Source organism: Rhipicephalus microplus, chromosome 1, assembly GCF_043290135.1.
Source record: "Rhipicephalus microplus isolate Deutch F79 chromosome 1, USDA_Rmic, whole genome shotgun sequence".
Taxonomy (NCBI): domain Eukaryota; kingdom Metazoa; phylum Arthropoda; class Arachnida; order Ixodida; family Ixodidae; genus Rhipicephalus; species Rhipicephalus microplus.
Window position 1 is genome coordinate 137,481,542 of NC_134700.1, and position 20,076 is coordinate 137,501,617.

The following is a 20,076-nucleotide window of genomic DNA, read 5'->3' on the forward strand; positions in this document are numbered from 1 at the left end:
AACCGAAACCAAAACGCCCGCCGGAAGTGGCCAGACAACTAATGCGCAGTAACACGTGTGCATAAGTTCCGCTTACGTAGCTTTGGCCGTGCTGCCACAGAAACTTGTCGCCGAGTGTAAGAGATATTTTTTTTGCGTTTTCGTTATGTCAGTAATGAGGGTGCTTAAGCCATCGGAAACTCACCATGATAAAGATGCTAGAGCAGTGGCAACTCCCTATGATATGAGTGCTTCAACACGTGAACTAGAATGAGCGAGCACCATTGTATCTACAATGGACCTACTTCGTTTCGCCGGTTTGCGTCTCTCGCTTTCGATTATAGAAATGAGGGAGCATGTAGGCGAAATAATGCTGCAGAACTAACAACACTGTCATTGTTGTCAAAAACACTAGGAAGTACTAGAATAGCGCACACAAAGAAATAGCTGGTGCCCTCAACGTACGCTAACTTAGTGTACGCTGTTCTTAAACTCGTTGATAACGTGATTCTCGTTGTCTGCCGGTTGACCTCACCGACACTTTAATTTTGCTTTCACCGTCAAATTCGGTTGCATTGAAATACTCCACTGCGATTCCAAACCGCCACTTTTCGGAAATATTACAGCCGCAACGCGTCCTTCGCCGTAATCAAGGATTTTGATCTTTCGATTTGACAAGACCATCTGCACCATGTAATCGAAAAGCTGTTGATTTCATACTAATTATTATTCTAAATATTATTTCTAGCCATTTTAGGATGTCGGCCACCGTATTAACGCAGCGAGAAAACATCGCACTTTCCTCATTTATAAATATTTTCAGCCACAATTATTTAAAGAACCAGTAGAGCCCTTTTAAATTTCCTTTCCTGCTGCTTTGATTCCGGGCGATACCCATCTTTCGCCATGACTGTAACATTCACTCATCCTCATCTTGTGCCTACACTATGGCTACTATGAGTCAGTCTGCCTCCAGCCGCCCATAGTGAGGCCCACGTGGTCAAATCAAAGATAATTACGATAGTACCAGACCTGCTGTTATGAGACAGTTTAATGCTCTCCCATAGAAGAATACATGGTACTTCACATCATTAAACATTTTTTCTAAATATGCCGTCATTGCTAAATGCAACTTTCGTTGTCGGTGACGACGACTTGCCCGTTCAAATGTATTGCTTGTTGGGGAAAGTTGGAACATACTCTAAGTCAAAAAAGATCAAAAAAGGCACTAAAACACCGAAAACGGAAAAAAGTGAGAGGCAGAAGAAGAGAAAGTGCACACAGAGTTTGCCCGAAGTCACCTACCGACCTTTCATACGGCGGTGAAGTGATTTCTCACGAGAAGTGCCCAGTTCATCCAATTTTCTCAGTTGTTACCCTACGAAACAGCTTGGGTTTGGGTTCTTTAGAGCTTGAGTATCTTGTTGACATCATCCGCATGGCCCACTGACTTAGGCTAGAGAAATTTTTTAATGGCATAATTTGAACTACACTGTTACATACCCATTTTTTATTTGATACCACGTGATTTATTACTGCAGTTCTATTTCTTGGAGGAAGAAGGTCTTGTCAGTCTTCTGCAGCAGGAGCCGCAATTTTTCTCAGTAAGCCTTTATTGCCATCCAGCTGTACATAGTCACCTTCAAAGAACAAGAAATATTAATGAACGCTAGCTAATTATGTAGATCAGTATGAAGTACACGTGTATATTATAGTGACTGGCATTGACATTTCTTTGTTATTTTTGTTGGTGCTCAAGGCTTTGCTTTTTTTCTCATCGCCATGGCATTACGCTACCTAACTACAAATACCAGTGCGAGAACAACCTAATACACAATGAAAGCACAACACCTAGCCCTGTCTAACAAGTAAAGTTAATTTATCAAGATGAAACGCTCTAAAAACATCAACACCCTTGTATACGACCCATAGGTCGGTGAATTCACTCATGAATAGAGTCACTTAGACTCACTCAGACTCAGATCTAGCCGTAAGTCTAAGTGGGTCAGGGTTAGCAAAACTTTGGTGAGTGTGAGTCTCAGTGAATTTGGTTGAAGAAAATTTTCTTGAGTGTGAGTCCGAGTGAGTTTGGCTCAGGAAAACTTTGATAAGTTTGAGCCCGAGAGAGTTTAAAACGCAAAACATATTTCTTGGGTGAGTCTGAGTGAAATTCGCTTTCTCTGGCCAACCTAAGGACCTGTGTAGTCGTATTCAGCATTACTCTCAGCCTTATCATTACTCACAAGTATTCAAACCAGTGTCGTTGATACTCCGTTTGAATATTTAATTATTAGGGGCGTGAATTGAGTAGGGGGTACCCATATCTCTACTCAGGAACTCTTTCAGAATATTTCTTTATTATGTCTTATGCTGTTAACTCTTCCAAGAAAAATGACCTTGTTTGGAAGCTATCAAAAGTAGTTTTCAACTATGCTATGTCCAACGGCACGACGAAAAGCACTGATAACGTGAAATATTGGTGTTAGGAGCATTGACATCATGGTCAAGGAAGCTAATTTTGGGCTGACGGACTCATGCGTTGACTCACTCGGACTCACTCAGACTCAGATCAAGCCGCCAGTCTTAGTCCGAGTGAGCCCGCGTGAGCAATTTTTTGGTAAGTTTCAGTCCAAGTGAGTCCGACTGATGAAAATTTTTGTGAGTGTGAGTCCAAGGGATTCCGGCCCAGGAAAATTTTCGTGATTCTGAGCCCGAGGGAGTCCAAAGCTCAAAATATATTTCATGAGTGAGTCTGAGTGAAATCCACAAATTTCGCCGACCTGTGGTACTAGTACACTACGCAACTTGGAATACTTTGCTGAGAATGTGTTCCTCTCATTGTAACAAACATACGGAAATGGCTAGTATAGGATCATCTCGCATCACTTTGATAAATAAAACACTGGCTTGTTTCCAAATCCTTCCGAATTTCCGCTTCATTATAACAGTGGCGGATTCAGAGGGAGCGGTAGGGTGATCACCCTACCCCCAAAAGTGTGTGTCAGCAACCCCCCTCCCTTAACTGTAGTATCTGTAGTTTATGTCCAATTAATCGGTATTACCAATGAATAAAACCACTGTGAGGGCATATTACCTGCGTATATGCCATGAAGGGGCCTTTTTCTCAGTAAAAGCAAAAGAAGTCATAGCCCTGCCCCCTTCTCAAGTGTTACTTGCAGGTTAACGCCCCCCTCTCCATAAAATGGGTGGCCGGATCCACCCCTGCATTATAATGACAATGTTAAAGAAAAAACTGCACCCACACAACCGAAACTGAACAGCTGAAACATGTTAGATCGGCAGACCATGTGGATGCAACTTTGTCCGGAATAAACCTATCGCTGCACACTTTTTTCATTGTGATGTAAAGTCCCGTACAAATAGCTGTCCTGGCACGAAGCTTCCTCTCTAGTACATTTCCATTCCGTAAGCGTGCGGTAACTTCCACTATCAAGGAACACAGCTACTAAATATTTCATCACGTAAACTTCACAATTGGTCTCTTTCCACCTTCTTCATTTAAAATAGAAGTACATATGGCCGACAGAAGTGCTTTTAAAGCTCACGCACTTCCCGTCAAAAGCATTTAGCTTAGGAGATTTTCATTCACCACGCTAAAGACAAGCTATCTACAACCTGGTTTCACCAACCAGATCCAAAGAATGCTGTAGATGCGGTGCAAGATCCACCTGGGTTGACAAGGAGCCACAGAACCACACGTTTTAATCTCCAACAAGTTATATCTCAAAGCTGAAAAAGTAACATACTGCAATACCATTGCAGTATGTTACAATACCATTGGCTGCAATACCATTGGCTATGCACCATCGCATGTACACTACCTCACCACGTTTTTTCAGGACATCAGTATCAACTCTAAATGTTTGCCTTCTACATTTGTGCAGCCTTGTTAAAAATAGATACTAGCGTTATCATTGAATTTTTTTAGCTTTGATGAACCTGAAATATCATCTTTCCAGTGCAAAATATACGTGGCGTCCCATGGCTTCCTTTTGAGTGGTTGCTGTAATTAACGCTGTACTCTGCGCAGTACAAGGTGAAACGTCTTAGAAATTTTGTTTATGCTAATAGGAAATACGCAGTGGCTAATCCTACTATGCAAAGGTACGCACCAGTAGCAAGCATCATGGTGATGCCTTCGACCCCGACGATGCACGGAAGGCCGTACTCACGAGCGACGACAGCACCTGCGAGAAATGTGATAAGCAATGCTGCTCTCTGTCCTCGTAGCTTTTGCTTGGATGTCTGTAGTTAAGTGGTAACGGAGGGCATGGCAACAGAGTTTCACAGTGTCTTCAACGAAAAGTGTGCTTCGATTAACTGTTGCCTGTATACATCTTTGGGGCATGACGGTTTTATCACTGCGTTACCGTGTTATCTTAGCCGTTTCAGGCTATGCCCACTACTCATGTGCAAAGGTTACTAGTCTCGCAGCAACATGGTACTCCCCATGTCTCTTCCTACCCAAATTTATATTAGTTACTTGCTGAACAAGGCCGCTGAAGGAACTTCGTCAATAAAGTTTCTCAAGAAACTCCTCGGGGTCCGTAAAGAACATGAAGCTATTACCACAGAGAGAAAGGTAGATTAAAGACAGCGAGGTTAACAAGCAGGAACACTGGTTTTGCACAAGATAAAGGTGCGGCAAGAAAATGAAAGAGAAGATAGTCTGTGAGGACACCCCGAAATCTTGACTATGGCATTGTCGGAAAACCTTGTCTGAGACCATCCATACATTAGCGTTCAATCTGCTTTCTCAAAAAAAAAAAACTGTGACCCCGCTTTCAGCCATTTTTGCTGAAGACCGGATAGGCTTGTGCCCAAGAGTTTTGTCTTCTGTGAAAGCACAGCTGTCTAAGCTGACCTGATTCGGTTGAGAAGGCTCTGGGTGTTGAAATGGGTGTTCTCATAGGGGAGGTGAGCTATTGTTTCGCTGCAGCCGCAGAGTTCACACAACGAGCTATCCCAATGGTTCACACAACGCAGAGTTCACCCAACGGGCTATCCCAATGGTGAATGAATATGCACTCGAGAACGCCACTCCAAGCCAGAGATGGACGAGAAAGGTAGATAGACGTCGTGTTAGACTGTATGGGATGTGCAATTGAAGGTCACGGTCTAAGGTATGTAGGCGAGTACTTTCGGGGAATTCCACCAATTCAAAGAAATCACGTACTATCGCACAAAATAGTTTTCCTGAGTGAGATCCTAATAGCGGAATGACAACACTGCGGATGCCATCATGGGCAGCTCGGTCAGCTACGTTCGCCTCTTAAACCAACTTGACAAATAACTCAAGACTATAGCTTCAATACCATATCAGGATCATGTGCTTTGCGTCATTTCGAAACTTACCATGGGACAGCGGACCTCCGATTTCTGTTACGACTCCAGCCAACAGCGGGAAGTATGGCGTCCAACCGGTGTCAGTGGCATTTGTTATGAGTACCTCACCCTTCTGCACATATGAAAACATTGGTAGTTCCGTGAAGGACAAATAACTGTTCCTTTAGCTTGAGAGAAATATAGGGTATGCATAGTTTCTCACATTTGCTTAAATCTCAAGAGCACAGGGTCTGCAATCACAATTCTCTGTTTAAGTAAAGATAATGATTATTTTTACTCAGTATTAACCGCAATATAGCAAACCCGCACACAGCAGATGGCTGTTAAACCTACTTGATAAATATATGCGAACAATAGCAGTGCATTTTTGTGGTATACAGAAAGCGCTTGCCAACACCAACATATTCAACGCTGCGCTTTCAAAGGCACCGTTTCGGAATATTCTGTCAACCGATTAAAGTGTTGAATCTAAAGCAATGTAATAAAGATGACTGCTAGCTTTTGCACAGAGTCCTAAGTGCACTCTCTGTGGAAGCTGCAGTAAATTCATTACTAAGCCACAAACGGTTGACTATGCATGGCAGTGACTGAGTCGCGCAAATTCGGTAATATTTATAGTGGCAGGATAGCTAACCGCCGTACATAAAAATATACCAAATCAGCCAATGAGCTGAGTTACGTTACATTCAACTAACACGTGCTCTCCTACAGATTATATAGACATATGTGTGTAGGACTGCGCTACCTAAAATGTTTCGCCTGAAGCTATGGCGAAATATGAAACAGTAGGAACGACATGTTGCTTTTCATAACATGGGTTCTAATTTGTTTGAGCACTGCTTCAATATCTTTTTGGTTTCTCATTGTGGGCACTCTACTGTGTTATAGTAATTTCTAATTGGGCGCTCGTTCTATAAAAGAAAAATATTGGCCGAACATACCTGTGCCTGAGCTTAACTCAAACTGAAGTATCAATGTTTCCGTTGCTTTACTTATGTTTGTTATATGATGCTTACGACAATAAAGAGTGTTTCTCAGAATAGTCAAGATTGCATTCCACGTCCTTGCTTGTCACAACATCTTGCGGACATTATCCATTTCGCGCACTTGATACCTTGCCATACAGGGTATTTATTACAATACTTCGATTGCATGGCACATTTACATATACTCACTACAACCAGAGTGGTGTTGGGATAGTCATGTTACACAAGTAAACCACAATAACCGATGTTCGATCAACAACAATATTTTCTTCATCATGTTACCTGAATGAGGTGGGCTTCTTCAAATGACAGCACCACGCGCGCTTTGCCTTCCACAACACCCTGAGACATCGGACTTCCTGCACAGCAAAAATACCGTGCGGAAAACATAATGCAGGAAAATGCTGTTTTAGATGCTTAAGGGTAGAAAAATTTAACTATTACGGGTCCTATAGTGAACATCTTGTAGTAAGCCTTCTCTAAAACGCCGTACTGTGTCGCAAAGTTACTGTATTGCAATTTTGTACATTCAGTGGCTTTGGGTTGACACCACTTTTTTTATACAGTTAGCCAACACGGTAACCGAAACCTCTCTAAAGACGGCTATTCTTGGATAGGCTATGCTTAGGTAGCATTTACTATTCATGTAGCATACATAACGAAAAGATAATCACCATGTAGTGGTAAACGACCAGGACAACTACCGCGGAATGCTCTTTTGATTTGAAGCGCGTTCGCTGTTCGCGAACTGTGGGTGCCGAGCATGTTAAACTGTTTTTGCTAGCTCGGCTTTCGGTCTGACACTATACATCGATTAAAAAAAAAACCCCTTTCTGAATTGGTTGAAGTTTTGAGTGGTAGAAATGATGGCCAGTGGCTGTTGGGCCATATCTTCCTTTGCGTAGCCTTTCTCGGTGGTCTCATCAGGCATTGTCTGGGCGGAAGGGAGCGTGCAGCTTCGGAGGTCTAGGTTTAAGTATTCATGCTCTTCCACTACTCTGGAAGGGTGTTCAGTAATCAACGCTGAGTAGCAGACATAACCCCAGCCCAGAAAAAAAACAGTCCAAGGCGCTTGCGAACAGCACTCGCGTTTCCCAACAGCCTCCCGAAAGTGAATGTCTTGCCCCTTGACCAAGTCAACCATTTATTTTAGCCATAGAAGAAAAGGTTAATATTTATAGCTGATGACTGAGGTGGGGAAAAAGAACTGTGTACAAGTTGATGTGTGAATAGTTTTTCAGGAGTGAAGCTCCTAAAGGTGTGGCTCGGTTCATTTCTTGTATGTATGTATGTATGTATGTATGTAGAGAGAGAGAGAGGTAAAGATGCAAGGAAAGGCAGGGAGGTTAACCAGACGCACATCCGGTTTGCTACCCTGCACTGGGGAGGGGATAAAGGGGAGAAAAGAGGTTGCAGAAAGATGAGAAGGTACACACAATCACGAGCACACTCGGGGAGCACACAAAGTTTACAGGCGGTCGCTCAGGTTCGTTGACTTAAGGTAAAGTAGCAGTGCTTTAGTTGCTTTCTGGGCAACTGAGGCAGATGCCCAAGGTCCTAGTATCTTCTGCACACAAAATGGTCCGGGGTCAAGTCGATTCAAAACCATCTGTAGCTGGCATCGCTGTGTGTCGTAGCAAGCGCAGCTGCACAGGACGTGTTCGATGGTCTCTTCATCTCCGCAGTAGTCACATGTAGGAGTGTCTGCCATACCAATGCGAAAGGAGTACGCCTTTGTGAATGCAACACCCAACCAAAGGCGGCATAACAGTGTCGCATCGGAGCGGGAAAGTTGTGATGGTAGCTTTAGCTTGAGCGAAGGATCCAGTTCATAAAATTGACACCTTTGGAAGCTGGTAGACGACCAGAACGTGCGTGGTAGATCTCGAGCCAGCAGGTAAAGTTGTCTTGCTGCATCATTCCTTGATAGAGGAATCGGGACTACACGGGTTTCTTCATGGGCTTAGCAGGCTGCATCATCGGGTAATTGATTTCCGGTAATACCGATACGTCCAGGCAGCCATTGATATATAATATCATGCCCTCGTGCTAGAGCTTCATGATGGCAATGTCTTATTTCTTGTACCAGTTGGTCATGGCTCCTCCTACGCATGGCAGACTGCAAACTCTGAAGCGCTGCCTTCGAATCACAGAATATGGCCCATTTTCCTGGACGTTCTTGAACGAGATTTTGTAAAGCAGCCCTTATAGCAGCAAGCTCTGATGCCGTAGATGTAGTCATATGCGACAACTTAAACTTGATTGTCATTTTTGCAGCCGGAATTACAGCGGCACCTGATGAGCTGCTGAATGAGACGGACCCATCAGTGTATATCTGCGTTCGGTCTAAGTACAACTCATGTAATAATAGCAGTGTTGCTTGCTTCAATGCTACTCTGGAGTGACTGCTTTTCTTTTTGATTCCCGGAATTTCTAGACGTACTTGCGGCTGGTCGAGGCAACACAAAGGGCATGTCGTTCTCGCAGCTGGCGTATATCCTGATGGAATGCTGTTTAGGTGCTTGGCTATGACGTTTGAAAACGTAGCACGTGGTCTTCCGGAAGGTAGAAGGGCCAAGTGGTGGTCGGGGACACGGCTAGCATGTCGAATGTGCGCTCTGAGGCAATCCACAACTATACATGTCCTGACCGGATGGTCTTTGGCAAGCATGATTGTGGCATAAGTAGAAGCGCATCGGGGCAGTCCTAGGCAGATACGCAGTGCCTGACCCTGCAAACTCTCCAATGAATGAGTATTCGATTTGCAAGTGTTAGTCAGTACCGGCAAGCTGTAGCGCAATAGACCCAGAAATAGGGCCCTGTACAGCTGTAGCATGGAGGCTACAGAAGTTCCCCATGCTTTACCGCACAAGAATTTGATGATATGCACAATAGATAGCAGTCTCTTCTTCAAGTACGCACAATGTGGGCTCCACGAAAGGCTTCTGTCGATTATTATGCCCAGGAAATGATGCGTCCGTGCATATTTGACACTCTGCCCATTGATGTAAACAGGATATGGCGTCATTGGTTTGCGTGTAAACGCCATCAACGCGCACTTCACAGTTGATATATTTAGGCCTTGTTTCTGAAGGTAGGCTGTTGTGAGGGTTGCTGCCCGCTGTATTCGTGCACGCACCTGAGGGCGAGTAACTGCAGCACTCCAGAGGCAAATATCATCGGCGTATATGGATAGGCACACCGACTTTGGCAGAACCTTCACCAGACCAAGTGAGGGCCACAATGAACAATGTGGGGCTTAAAACACCTCCCTGAGGTACTCCGCAGTAGGTGTAATGTTGGGCAGTTATACCCTCATATGTTTGTACAAAGAAACCCCTGCCAGTTATATAATCTTTTATCCATTGAAACATTCGTCCACCAATGCCCATTGCTGCGAGAGAAGTGAGGATGGCATCGTGAGCTACATTATCATATGCACCCTTCACGTCAAGAAAGAGTGCCACTGATATGCGCTTGCGACTTTTTCCTTGTTGAACAAATGTCGATAAATCAAGGACACAGTCAATGCAGGAGCGGCCCCGACGAAAGCCTGCCATGCAAGAAGGGTATTTGGTGTATCGTTCCAAGTACCACTCGAGACGAAATAGAACCATTCTTTCCATCACTTTTCCGAGGCAGCTTGCGAGGGCAATAGGGCGATACGCTGTCAAGTCCAATGGTGATTTTCCCGATTTCAAAGTGGTATTAATCGACTTATGTATGTATGTATGTATGTATGTATGTATGTATGTATGTATGTATGTATGTATGTATGTATGTATGTATGTATGTATGTATGTATGTATGTATGTATGTATGTATGTATGTATGTATGTAGGTATGTATGTATGTATGTGCCACAGAGGATGCGAGATGGGAGATGGCGGTGCTTGGAGAGTTCACTAGGTGGACGCATGGACGGGTGGACAGACAGACTCGCAGATGGACGGATGGATGTATAGACGCGCGAACGTACGGACGGATGGACGAACGAACAGACAGACAGACAGACAGACAGACAGACAGACAGACAGACAGACAGACAGACAGACAGACAGACAGACAGACAGATTGATGGACGGACTCATGGGTGGAGGCAAGGACAGACGGATGCACGCATAGATAGACACACGGATGGTCGCGGGGACGTACGGAAGGAAGAACTAACGGACGGACGGAAGCACGGACGCGATGACGGACGCTTCGCCCCACTTATCATCATTCGCTCTATGGATATACTGTGATTTTTTTCTGAAGGGTAAATCTACAGCGCGCTAATGAAGAAGTACTAAGTATTTGGACTAATTAGTACAAAGATTTCTGATAGTCTCTTCATGTAAGCAGACGTGCCATGAGAAGCTGCATCTACACAACATCGTTCAAGTTGTATGGAAATAATTTTTCGTGGCTTATTCGTTGGCGATAAACACAGCGCCTTGGATGCCATTATTTCACTGCCTATCAGAATAAGAGTTTAAAAATTCTGCTACGCTTTCGTTGCTCCGATTGAACGAAAATATAGTTGACCATGACTCCAAAGGCAAACATTCGGTGCTGAAAATTATTAATCGAAATCTGAGAAACCATGTATTTGTGCTCAATTTCTAATTCTGTACCTTGAAAGTTTTGAAAGGTAAAACGCGCCTGGTTCTCTATACTACTCACAACAACTGCAATAATAGATTACAGAACTGTAACAGAAGTTACAGAACTGTTTACGCCAAATAACCTCTAATGCGTCATTTAATGTTTCTGATGTACTAAAACACTGGTATCTGCCATCCATTCATCATATCTAACTCTCGGTTGTACAAAAGTATTAGTTCCCGTAGTGCATGAAAGTAGCCGCTGGTATAAATAAACATCACATGCCTTTCACCTCGAAGTCTCCTTCAATGTGCCTTTTGATGCGTTCAATCTGAAAGAAACACGACGGAACACGGTCACGAGAAATAATGAAAAGCAGCCGTTCTTTCAGCGTGTTTTGTCAGCGTGTTTCTCGCGGCAAAGAAATCCTTATTCAAGCTCATATTGTCAAAAACAAAATATTTACTTAGCTGAAGAATTATTTCAACAATAATATTTATTCATTAATTGGTTAGTTATTATATTTGTTTATTCATTTAGTTAGTTAGTTAGTTAGTTAGTTAGTTAGTTAGTTAGTTAGTTAGTTTGTTTGTTTGTTTGTCAGTCAGTCAGTCAGTCAGTCAGTCAAGTCAGTCAGTCAGTCAGTACGCCCACGTCACAGGCTCTGGATAGAGCATAGCGTGAGAGGCATACAGGAGAGGGGGATTGAGAACGTATACAGTTGAACTATACAAATTGAATAGTACGTAACACCAACTGTAATAATACTAATAAAACCCTTATTACAAAGAAAATGCAGCCACCCATTAATTCACATCTGTATAAACAGCTCTGAAACTAAGCTATGTGTGGTGAGAGGGCGGTTGCTCGCGGAACAAATCGCTCTTGTTGACAGCAGCTGTCAAGATGCGAAGATCATTTCACAAGGATATTGCTTATGGCAAAGCAGAGTAAGGTTGAATGCGCTTGTTTTGCGAAAAACAAACAAAAAAGTCACGCGTAATGCTGATTTTCCAAGCGTTCAAACATGCGAACAGGTTGTTCAGAGGGGAAAAAAATTGGCCTTATTAATGCACTTGTGAAACGACACAATACGTTATTAGGATGTGACACGATGCGTGTTACTAAAGTGTTTTAGCCCTTGCAAATACCTGCGTCTTTCCTCCACGAAACATCATTTAGGCATTGATCTCGCTCGTACGAAAGCACAAAATTTAAGTGCAAGTTATTCTGCCTTAATTGCAAAATACTGTTTAGCCCCCTTCAGGGTTTATATCCTTCCAATTTTTCAATAATTCCATGAGAGCGTTGACCTCTGGACTTGGTAGCGCCTGACACAGGCGACAAAAATAACGAGATTTCACATATGATGCACACTCTGCTACGCTGTTTGTCTGCAGATTTATTGATACCTTATCGTCTGATCCCGTGTTCGAAAAGCCGATGCTAGTCATAGTATCGCTGATCTCGTCGCTTCTCATCAATATTAGAAACCATTATATCCCACGCTGGACGACCGCTCAAAAATATTTAAAACAATGTGAGAGCTTACATGTCGTGAACTCATCGTTTGCTGTAAAAACGAGTGCATAAAATGGCCGTAGCGTTACTAAAATATTATTATGTTTCTTTCAAGTGCAATAATTTTGCTCTTAAATCTTGATATGCCAGCGCCACTGGAGTCCCGTGTATTCCTGTTAGTGGTCCTTTAGGAGCCAAGGCCAGAAACACCCATGTCGCACATTTAAACTGATAAAAAACAAAAAAAGGTTACCGGCTTTGGGATTCCCACAAATATGGATGGGTATGTGTCTTTATCAAGCAGTGCATGAATTTTCAGGCGTCGCTGAGCTCTGGAAAAAGAAAAAAACATACAAACGCTTCCATACAAAACATTTGATCACTGCTGTAAAATTCCGGATATCGTCACCTGAATCATATTCTTCAAGAAATAGCAAGGATTTCAAGAATATGATCATGAGATCGTCGTGAGAAACGGGAAGTCGAAGCGCTACATCGACCCATTTTAGTACATTTAGGCACGTGGAATTCGACAGAAAGGTAGCCCCCTTGTGGTGCAAAAATATACCCATAAAACAAAGAACATAGTCACTATAGTCGAATATTTGTCATTTTTTCCCACATGATTTTAAGCCAACATATTGCGACTAAAGCCAATGGCGTATTGCGGAAAGTGGACTATGAAAAGTGCTTGTGATTGCCTCCTGCTCCGTCTATATGCTCCTTTCAGTACGGTGTTGTTACCTTTCCTATCACACAATCCATTTGACAAAATGATTGAAAAAGTTCCATGTACTCAGGCTTGACCTAAACCATCGCAGCTTCGCTGCACAAGTTTACCGATACCTTCTAGTAAAAGAAAAATTCACTACAAGAGGATTGGACAAATAATGGAGCCTTAGAGCTCACCCTTCGGCGGTATTTCGAACTTCTCAGAGCGCAAGTCGCCTATTACCACTGTAGCTCTCCTTTCTTTCAGAAGAGATCTAACATATTTATACACTTTTTCTCAGCAGCAATACATGTTAAGGTGTTTCAGTACGGCTTCGTGCGACAGGTTGTCAAAATCCCCTCTTACGTCTAGTGGAAAGATGGCTCTCTGAGTTTGCGTGGCCAGTCTTTCTGTGACATTTTCCTTGATCTCCAGTAGGAAGTCTTACGTGAACAGTCAAGCTCTGAAGCAAAACAACCTTCAATCTGGCGATGAGATTGTCATCAAACCTACTCCAACAAATAGCGAGGATTAACCATGCAAGATATGCTGTCGACCTCGCCATCTGGACTACGCGGGGGATCCACAGGCCAACAGCGAGACGCTCTGCAAGAAGCTGTCGAGCAAACAAAAAGATCTCTAGGAACACGTGGACTGACGTGCGCCCTAGAAAAGTCTGAACTCTTAATGCTAAGAAAGCGTTTAAGAGCCCGACAACCACCGCAGACACGGCACCCAGAAGTGAAGGTTGGAGGCATCGTAATTCCTCAGGTTTCAACGCTGCGCATTCTCTGACTGCTTATTCAAAAGGATGGGGCTGGAGGAGCAGAGTTAGAAAAAGTTCAGGAAACCGTGCAACAGGTCAGTCCCCTGATAAAAAGGGTGACAAGCAAAAGCCACGGACTAAATAAAGACTGCACGAAAATGATCTATGCGTTAGTCACAGGCATATTTACGTACGGGACACCATATGTAGATATGAAGAATAACTGGAGGATTAAACTTAACACTCTTATCAAAAAAGTCTACAAAATAGCCATGAACCTGTCACCTTATACATCCACGCAAAAGTTGCTTAAAATGGGAGTGCACAGCACATGAGAAAGGCTCACCGAACCACATGTCAACCGGCTGGAGAGACTGCAGCTGACGAATATGGGTAGAGCCCTGGTCCAAGATTTGGGTTACCGCATCGAGCATGACAAGCACGTCCCTCACCATGTCCCGTACGAGATCAGAAATTACTTACATATAAGCAATATACCAAGGAACATGCATCCGGAATACGACAAAGAAGGAAGACAAGCCAGGATATAACTGCTCAAGCAGATACTACAACGCACCAACAGCAATGAAGAAAATGTGAAATACACGGACGCAGCTGCTTACCTTACAAATTACTGTTTTCCTATAAGCGTGGTCGACGAAAGTGGCAAAGAATTGAGAGCAGCATCCATAGGTGCCAAGGACGGGAGTACATCGGAAGAGCTGGGCACAGCCATGGCCATTGCTACAAGCAAGGATACGCTGGCTACCGAGATAATAATTTCGCAAGAGGTGGGTAGAAGATGAATGAACGGAAGGATTTGAAAGGCAGCACTACATGTCTTAAAAAGCACCAAGGTGGATGAAATAACCATATTTTCGACACCGGGACTTGAGTCTCTCGCGGGGAACCAGATGGCTCACGCCGTGGGTCAAGATCATGCACCCCGAGCCACGTACCGACAGCTGTCACGTACCGGTGGCTGTCACGATGAGCATGAGCGCATACCGAAGCAGTATGCAGACATTTTGGCACACTACAGGAAGCAGAGGAAGTGGTATCTGCTAGCCCACAAAAGTCTGAGTAGAGAACAAGCGGTGACATGAAGAAGACTACAAGCCGGAACTTTCCCACACCCTATGTATCCAAGAATGTTCAGGTGGTACTGCAAGTTTTGCACTCCAGACACGCGCAACACTCTGCGCCACATGGTGCTGGAGTGTCGCAACAATCCGGACATACCACCGTCGTCCCCGCCAAGTGCAAACGCGAACGAAGGGAAAGAAACGGATAAAGAGGAAGCATTCGAAGACCAGTGGGAGGCTTTGCCGGTGACCCAACACCCTGACAACCAGCTACGATTGGTGCACCGGGCTCGAGCGGCGGCAGCGAGTCATGGCTACCTGGACTGAGGAGGCCACGCACCTTAGGACTGAAGTACAAAGAGCCTGGTCTAAATAAAGTTCATTTCATTCATTCACTACAAGCGGCTGCAAAATTTTAGGCATTGCCCATATATCAAGTTGTCAAGATGCACACAATCTTTCTATTATCAATGCTGACCCGCAGGTCATGGGATCGAATCCCGGCTGCATTTTTGATGTAGGTAAAAGTGCCGTAGGCCCGTGTGCTCAGATTTGGTTTCACGTTAACACTTTCAGACGCTATGTACACAGTTGTGTACACCACTCGCTTTCGTAATTTGCATCATGCAGAGGCTAAGAAAGAGCAAGATATGCATATGTTATATGATATGTTATTCATATGTGATTTGGGTATGAGCCTCTGGGTAGCGGAGAACAGGCAGATTAGAGGAGAGGACGTTCGGCTAGCGAGATAGGCCTCCGGTGCACGACCCCTTGAAGTTTACCACTAAGCCACAGCGTAATAAACACATTACTAAACGTAACAATATGGTCACTTTTTTGAAGGTGCTAGCACGTTTGACGAGTCATGCGATGTGCCGCTTCCTGCAATCAACGTGAAAAGTAGAAATTTTTCTTGCTGACAATCGACATAGCCAAAAATAAATTTGCACTATATTTCTAGCCTGAAATTAAATTTTATTTAAGTCAAAAGTAAGCATCAATGACTTCAGGACAAAGACGTATTTATTGAAACTTGAATAGAACGAGTTACTATGACACACACAGATTAAACAAATATTTTGTTATTTTTCTTCTAATAGAATATTGAGTACTTTGCAGTAACGTTGTAGTGATCTGACAGATTCACAGACATTTCTCAGTAGTTGGCGTCTGAAAGGTTTGAAGAACCCCAGGTATTCCGAGATTTTCGGAGACCTCTACTACGGCATTTCTCAGACTCATGTGATGGTTTGATGACGTTAAACCCCATATATCAATCAATTATTGAAACAATCCTATGTTTAAGGTCTAGCTGTTGACTATCCTGAAAAATAGATATTTCTGGGCAAACCTACTAGCCACCGAACATTTGTGAATGGAATGCAGGAAACAAACATCGGCAGATCTCACGTACCTGGGAATCGACGTTATGCGAGACATGAGGAGGAAAGGTGACCGTGTAGCAACTCTTTCATTGAGCTACACGTCATGAAATGACGCTAAATATATGTACAAATGTTGCACGCACAGACATATGTTGAAGAGTTGCAGATGTTCATATAACCAGTTGTTTGCACATGCGCGACAATGCCAACTAGAACATGCGTATTAGCAACACGAGAAGCTGATATGAAGCGCTGATGCTCGTGAGGATGCTGACCCTGGACATTGCTACATAAATCAACTGCAGCGCATGGCAACTGACCACAGTTGACGTAAACCCGACGTGACGGCTGTATGAAAGGAGTACATATGTAATGTTTATAAAATTGGGTCTGCATCACTGCAACCACTATTGGCGTTTCACGAAGATTTGCGTCTAGTTGAAAAGTAGTTCCAAGACCAGGCCTGACTCAGTGGTAAAATGCTTTATTGCCGCGCAGAATGCTTAGGTTCTATTCCAGCTGGGACCCTGACATTTATTTGTATTTGTCGGGTCGACGCTACCGATGTCGCGTATTTCTTAACGCTCGCGCGTTAAACTTGCCCCTGGGTGTCCTCGTCGTTCCTATGTATTGATACTAAGTGTCCATCACCTGTGGCACACACCCGCATAGCAGCGGCACATACCTGCCCATGGGTAAGTGCCACTGGAAGTGTTTGACGACGTACGTGACGGGATTGTGACAATGTTCATGTCCTGACCAACGTGTCCTATTCGTCAAACCGTCTTTCCCTCCCATGCTGATTTTGGTGAACGCCAAGGGGGTGACCACGAGAGCACCGAAACGTAAGCGGTAGATAGATATAGAGATAGATAGATACGGTGAAAGTCGCCGAAGTTCACTAAGAAATGCTTCACATTTTAAAAAAATGACAGCATATCCACGGAGTGAAAGATGGATAGTGAAGTGAAGCGTCCGTCCGTCCATTCGTTCTTGCTTCCGTCCATCCATGCGCGCGTCTGTGTGGCTGCCCGTGCGTCCATCCGCCCGTCCGTGCGTACGTCTGTTCGTGCGTCCGCACGTTCATCTGTGCGTCTGTCTCTGCTTTCATCCATGCATCCGCTCCTGCGTCCGTCCATGCGTTCATCCGTCCGTGCAGCCATCTGTGCGTCCGTCCATGCATCTGTCTGTGTGTCCATTCGTCCACCTATTCAACACTCCAAGTACCACCATCTCGCATCTTTTCATCATATATTCTTCATATAGAAGCACCGCCATCCAGCGGACATTTCAATGACTCAACGAGAGGAGGCACACGCACACTTTCTTACGGCTTGCGCTTTGTGTCTACTTCCCACCTTTAACCACCTCGAGTTCATGGTATATACTAGTTCACTGTATCCATGGCACTGCGGCCCAACGCTCGCTAAACCTTTCTAAAACCTAGGAGGCTACGCCCAGCGAGTATAACGTAGCAACCCTTTCTTGTCTTCTGTGCGTTGTTGAACAATAAAAAATTCGCAGCGTGCGCGTTTACTAAAAGCCTAATTCTCCTGTCTATCATTCTCCCTTAGCAGCCATTGGCTTGTACATTGAGCACTGTCTTTTATTGTTCAACAACGCACAAAAGAAATTTCTCACTGGCACCACCTTGGATGTCAAAATGGTATACTTGTTACATACTACTACAACGGCTACGAAGGACGAATGGGTACCGCTATAAGAAGTTTCGCCCCTAAAAGAGAAGTATAGTCAAATCTAAAGTAAAATAATTTCTACGTGCTTTTTTCAGTCTAGATCACCAAAGCACGAAAATAAGGTAATAAGGTAAATAGGCAGGTGGGGCTGAGGACGCCGAGTATCAGAGGCACTGCAGGCTTTATTTATTTATTTATTTATTTACCTATTTATTGTTGCTGTTCTTGATTGAAAAATAGAAGTGAACGGCCAGATCTGGACTATCTCGCCAGTCGAGGGCCGTGCCCAAGTCCAGAGCCTCCGAACCACCACCTGAGACCGTCAAGACTAAAGTATTAGCCCATTCAGCAATATAAAGCCTGTTTCCTCTCTTTTTTTAACGTCTGTTCTTTAGCAGTGCACGTTAGTCGAGCCCTGACTAACGAACCATGGTCATGTGATAGTTATAGTACTTGAATGGTGACCAGGAGGTGACGGGGTCGAACCTCGGCCGTGAGGACCACATTTAGGTGGAGGCGAAATGCTGAAGACCCGTGCACTTAGGTTTAGGTGCACGCAAGTGAACCCCAACTGAACAAAATTTCCCACGCCTTTTGAAACGTTGCTTCTCGTGGCCATATCAAAGTTAATGGACTTCAACCTTCTATAGTCATTAGCGTCGTGCCCTCACTACCAGCTTCAACTAATGCATATACCGCGATAGATGGGGAGGGAGTGCGATTTGCCGAGCTGAAAAGACCACCTATGGGGGGAAGAACATCGTTGTTTGGTACCTAAATAGGATTTATTTCCCTCACTTTTTATTTCTGTGAGTTTTTTTTTTTTGTTGTTTACCTCTACTTAATAACAAAAGAAGAAGCTATCTAATGGGTTACAAGAATAAGCAACTGTGGGGACAAAGAAGGACGCAAAAAAGCAAAAAACAGGAGTGTAGCCAGAACTAATACCCAGAGATCAAAATACACACAAGCTTTCACACACCACACACCCAATTACTACTGCTCACTACAGAAAATGACCGTACTATAGGATCATTTCCTCAGCCACCATGACGTGTGCCTATACTTACATAAGAATATTCCGTGCATAAATTACTTCAGCATTAGCACGGTTTAAAAAAAAATAAGACAAAACAGAGACATCTAATTGGGCTCGTTTGACGGCGACAACAGGTTAACAATTTGCTGTAGCAACAGCTCACTCACTTGAGGACGAGCTCTGGATTCCTGGTTTGCAGCAAGATGCCTATCTCCTCGTAAGTGAGGAAGAACAGCAGTTCCGGTGAAGGGAGCCTGCCTTCGCGAACCATGCGTGTCGCCAGCTGGTGGCACACCAGCCGCAGCTGGTGGATGACACGCACTACAGCTGACTGCGACGAACAACACAAGCTTCAACATGGAGGTCACTGCTACACCAACGAATGGCAAAAAACACCTTAGTGTATCTCAACCATGATATTGGCGCCATATAATGATACAAAGGAAACCTTAAGTGCTCTGCGTGTAGGCTTCTTTCTCACACGTAATCATGATTTCACACCTTTTTGCCTGATAATTAGTTGTCACGGACAATAATAATGAAGCTTGCAGACAATGAATGGATACAATATGTACAACAGTTCATCAGTAGCAGTATGCCTAAAGGTAAGAAATTGTGACTAAAGAAACAAGTGAAGCAAAGCTGCGCATTCTTATTACAGCAAGAAAGAAAATGTAAAATTTACAGGCTTCACTCTCTGCGTGAGAGTTCAACACACAGGCTTCTTGGGGTGAACGTCATGAGTCCTGCTAAATAATAGATTGAATGAGAACCAGCTTTGCTTTACAGATTAAGACTAAGCTCGCAACCTTTTTACGTTTTGATCCGGATTACTTTTTTATTTGTGCGTATATATGCGCTGCAGCACATAAAAAAATGCGGCACGTTATAGGCCTCGGAATATTCTGCCATTAGTGATGTGCGACGCACATCAGGCAGCCGTAAA

At 43.9% G+C, this 20,076-nt stretch overlaps 1 protein-coding gene across 3 annotated transcripts in view; it reads right to left on the reverse strand.

Moving 5' to 3' along the window:
• Positions 1 to 1,474: 1,474 nt before the first annotated feature.
• LOC119177844 (rifampicin phosphotransferase) overlaps positions 1,475 to 20,076 on the reverse strand; it is a 185,969-nt gene continuing 167,367 nt past the window's right edge. For 2 of the 3 annotated variants that reach the window (XM_037429032.2, XM_075887408.1), the window contains 7 exons: positions 19,298 to 19,461; positions 12,697 to 12,775; positions 11,208 to 11,253; positions 6,615 to 6,691; positions 5,356 to 5,458; positions 4,113 to 4,187; positions 1,475 to 1,619 (listed from right to left, as the gene is read on the reverse strand). In XM_037429032.2, coding sequence (XP_037284929.2) covers positions 1,549 to 1,619; positions 4,113 to 4,187; positions 5,356 to 5,458; positions 6,615 to 6,691; positions 11,208 to 11,253; positions 12,697 to 12,775; positions 19,298 to 19,461 — 615 coding nt within the window. In that variant the 3' untranslated portion in view covers positions 1,475 to 1,548. Of the gene's footprint in view, positions 1,620 to 4,112; positions 4,188 to 5,355; positions 5,459 to 6,614; positions 6,692 to 11,207; positions 11,254 to 12,696; positions 12,776 to 19,297; positions 19,462 to 20,076 lie in introns of those variants that run through there. The other variant, XR_012893905.1, reaches the window with a different exon arrangement.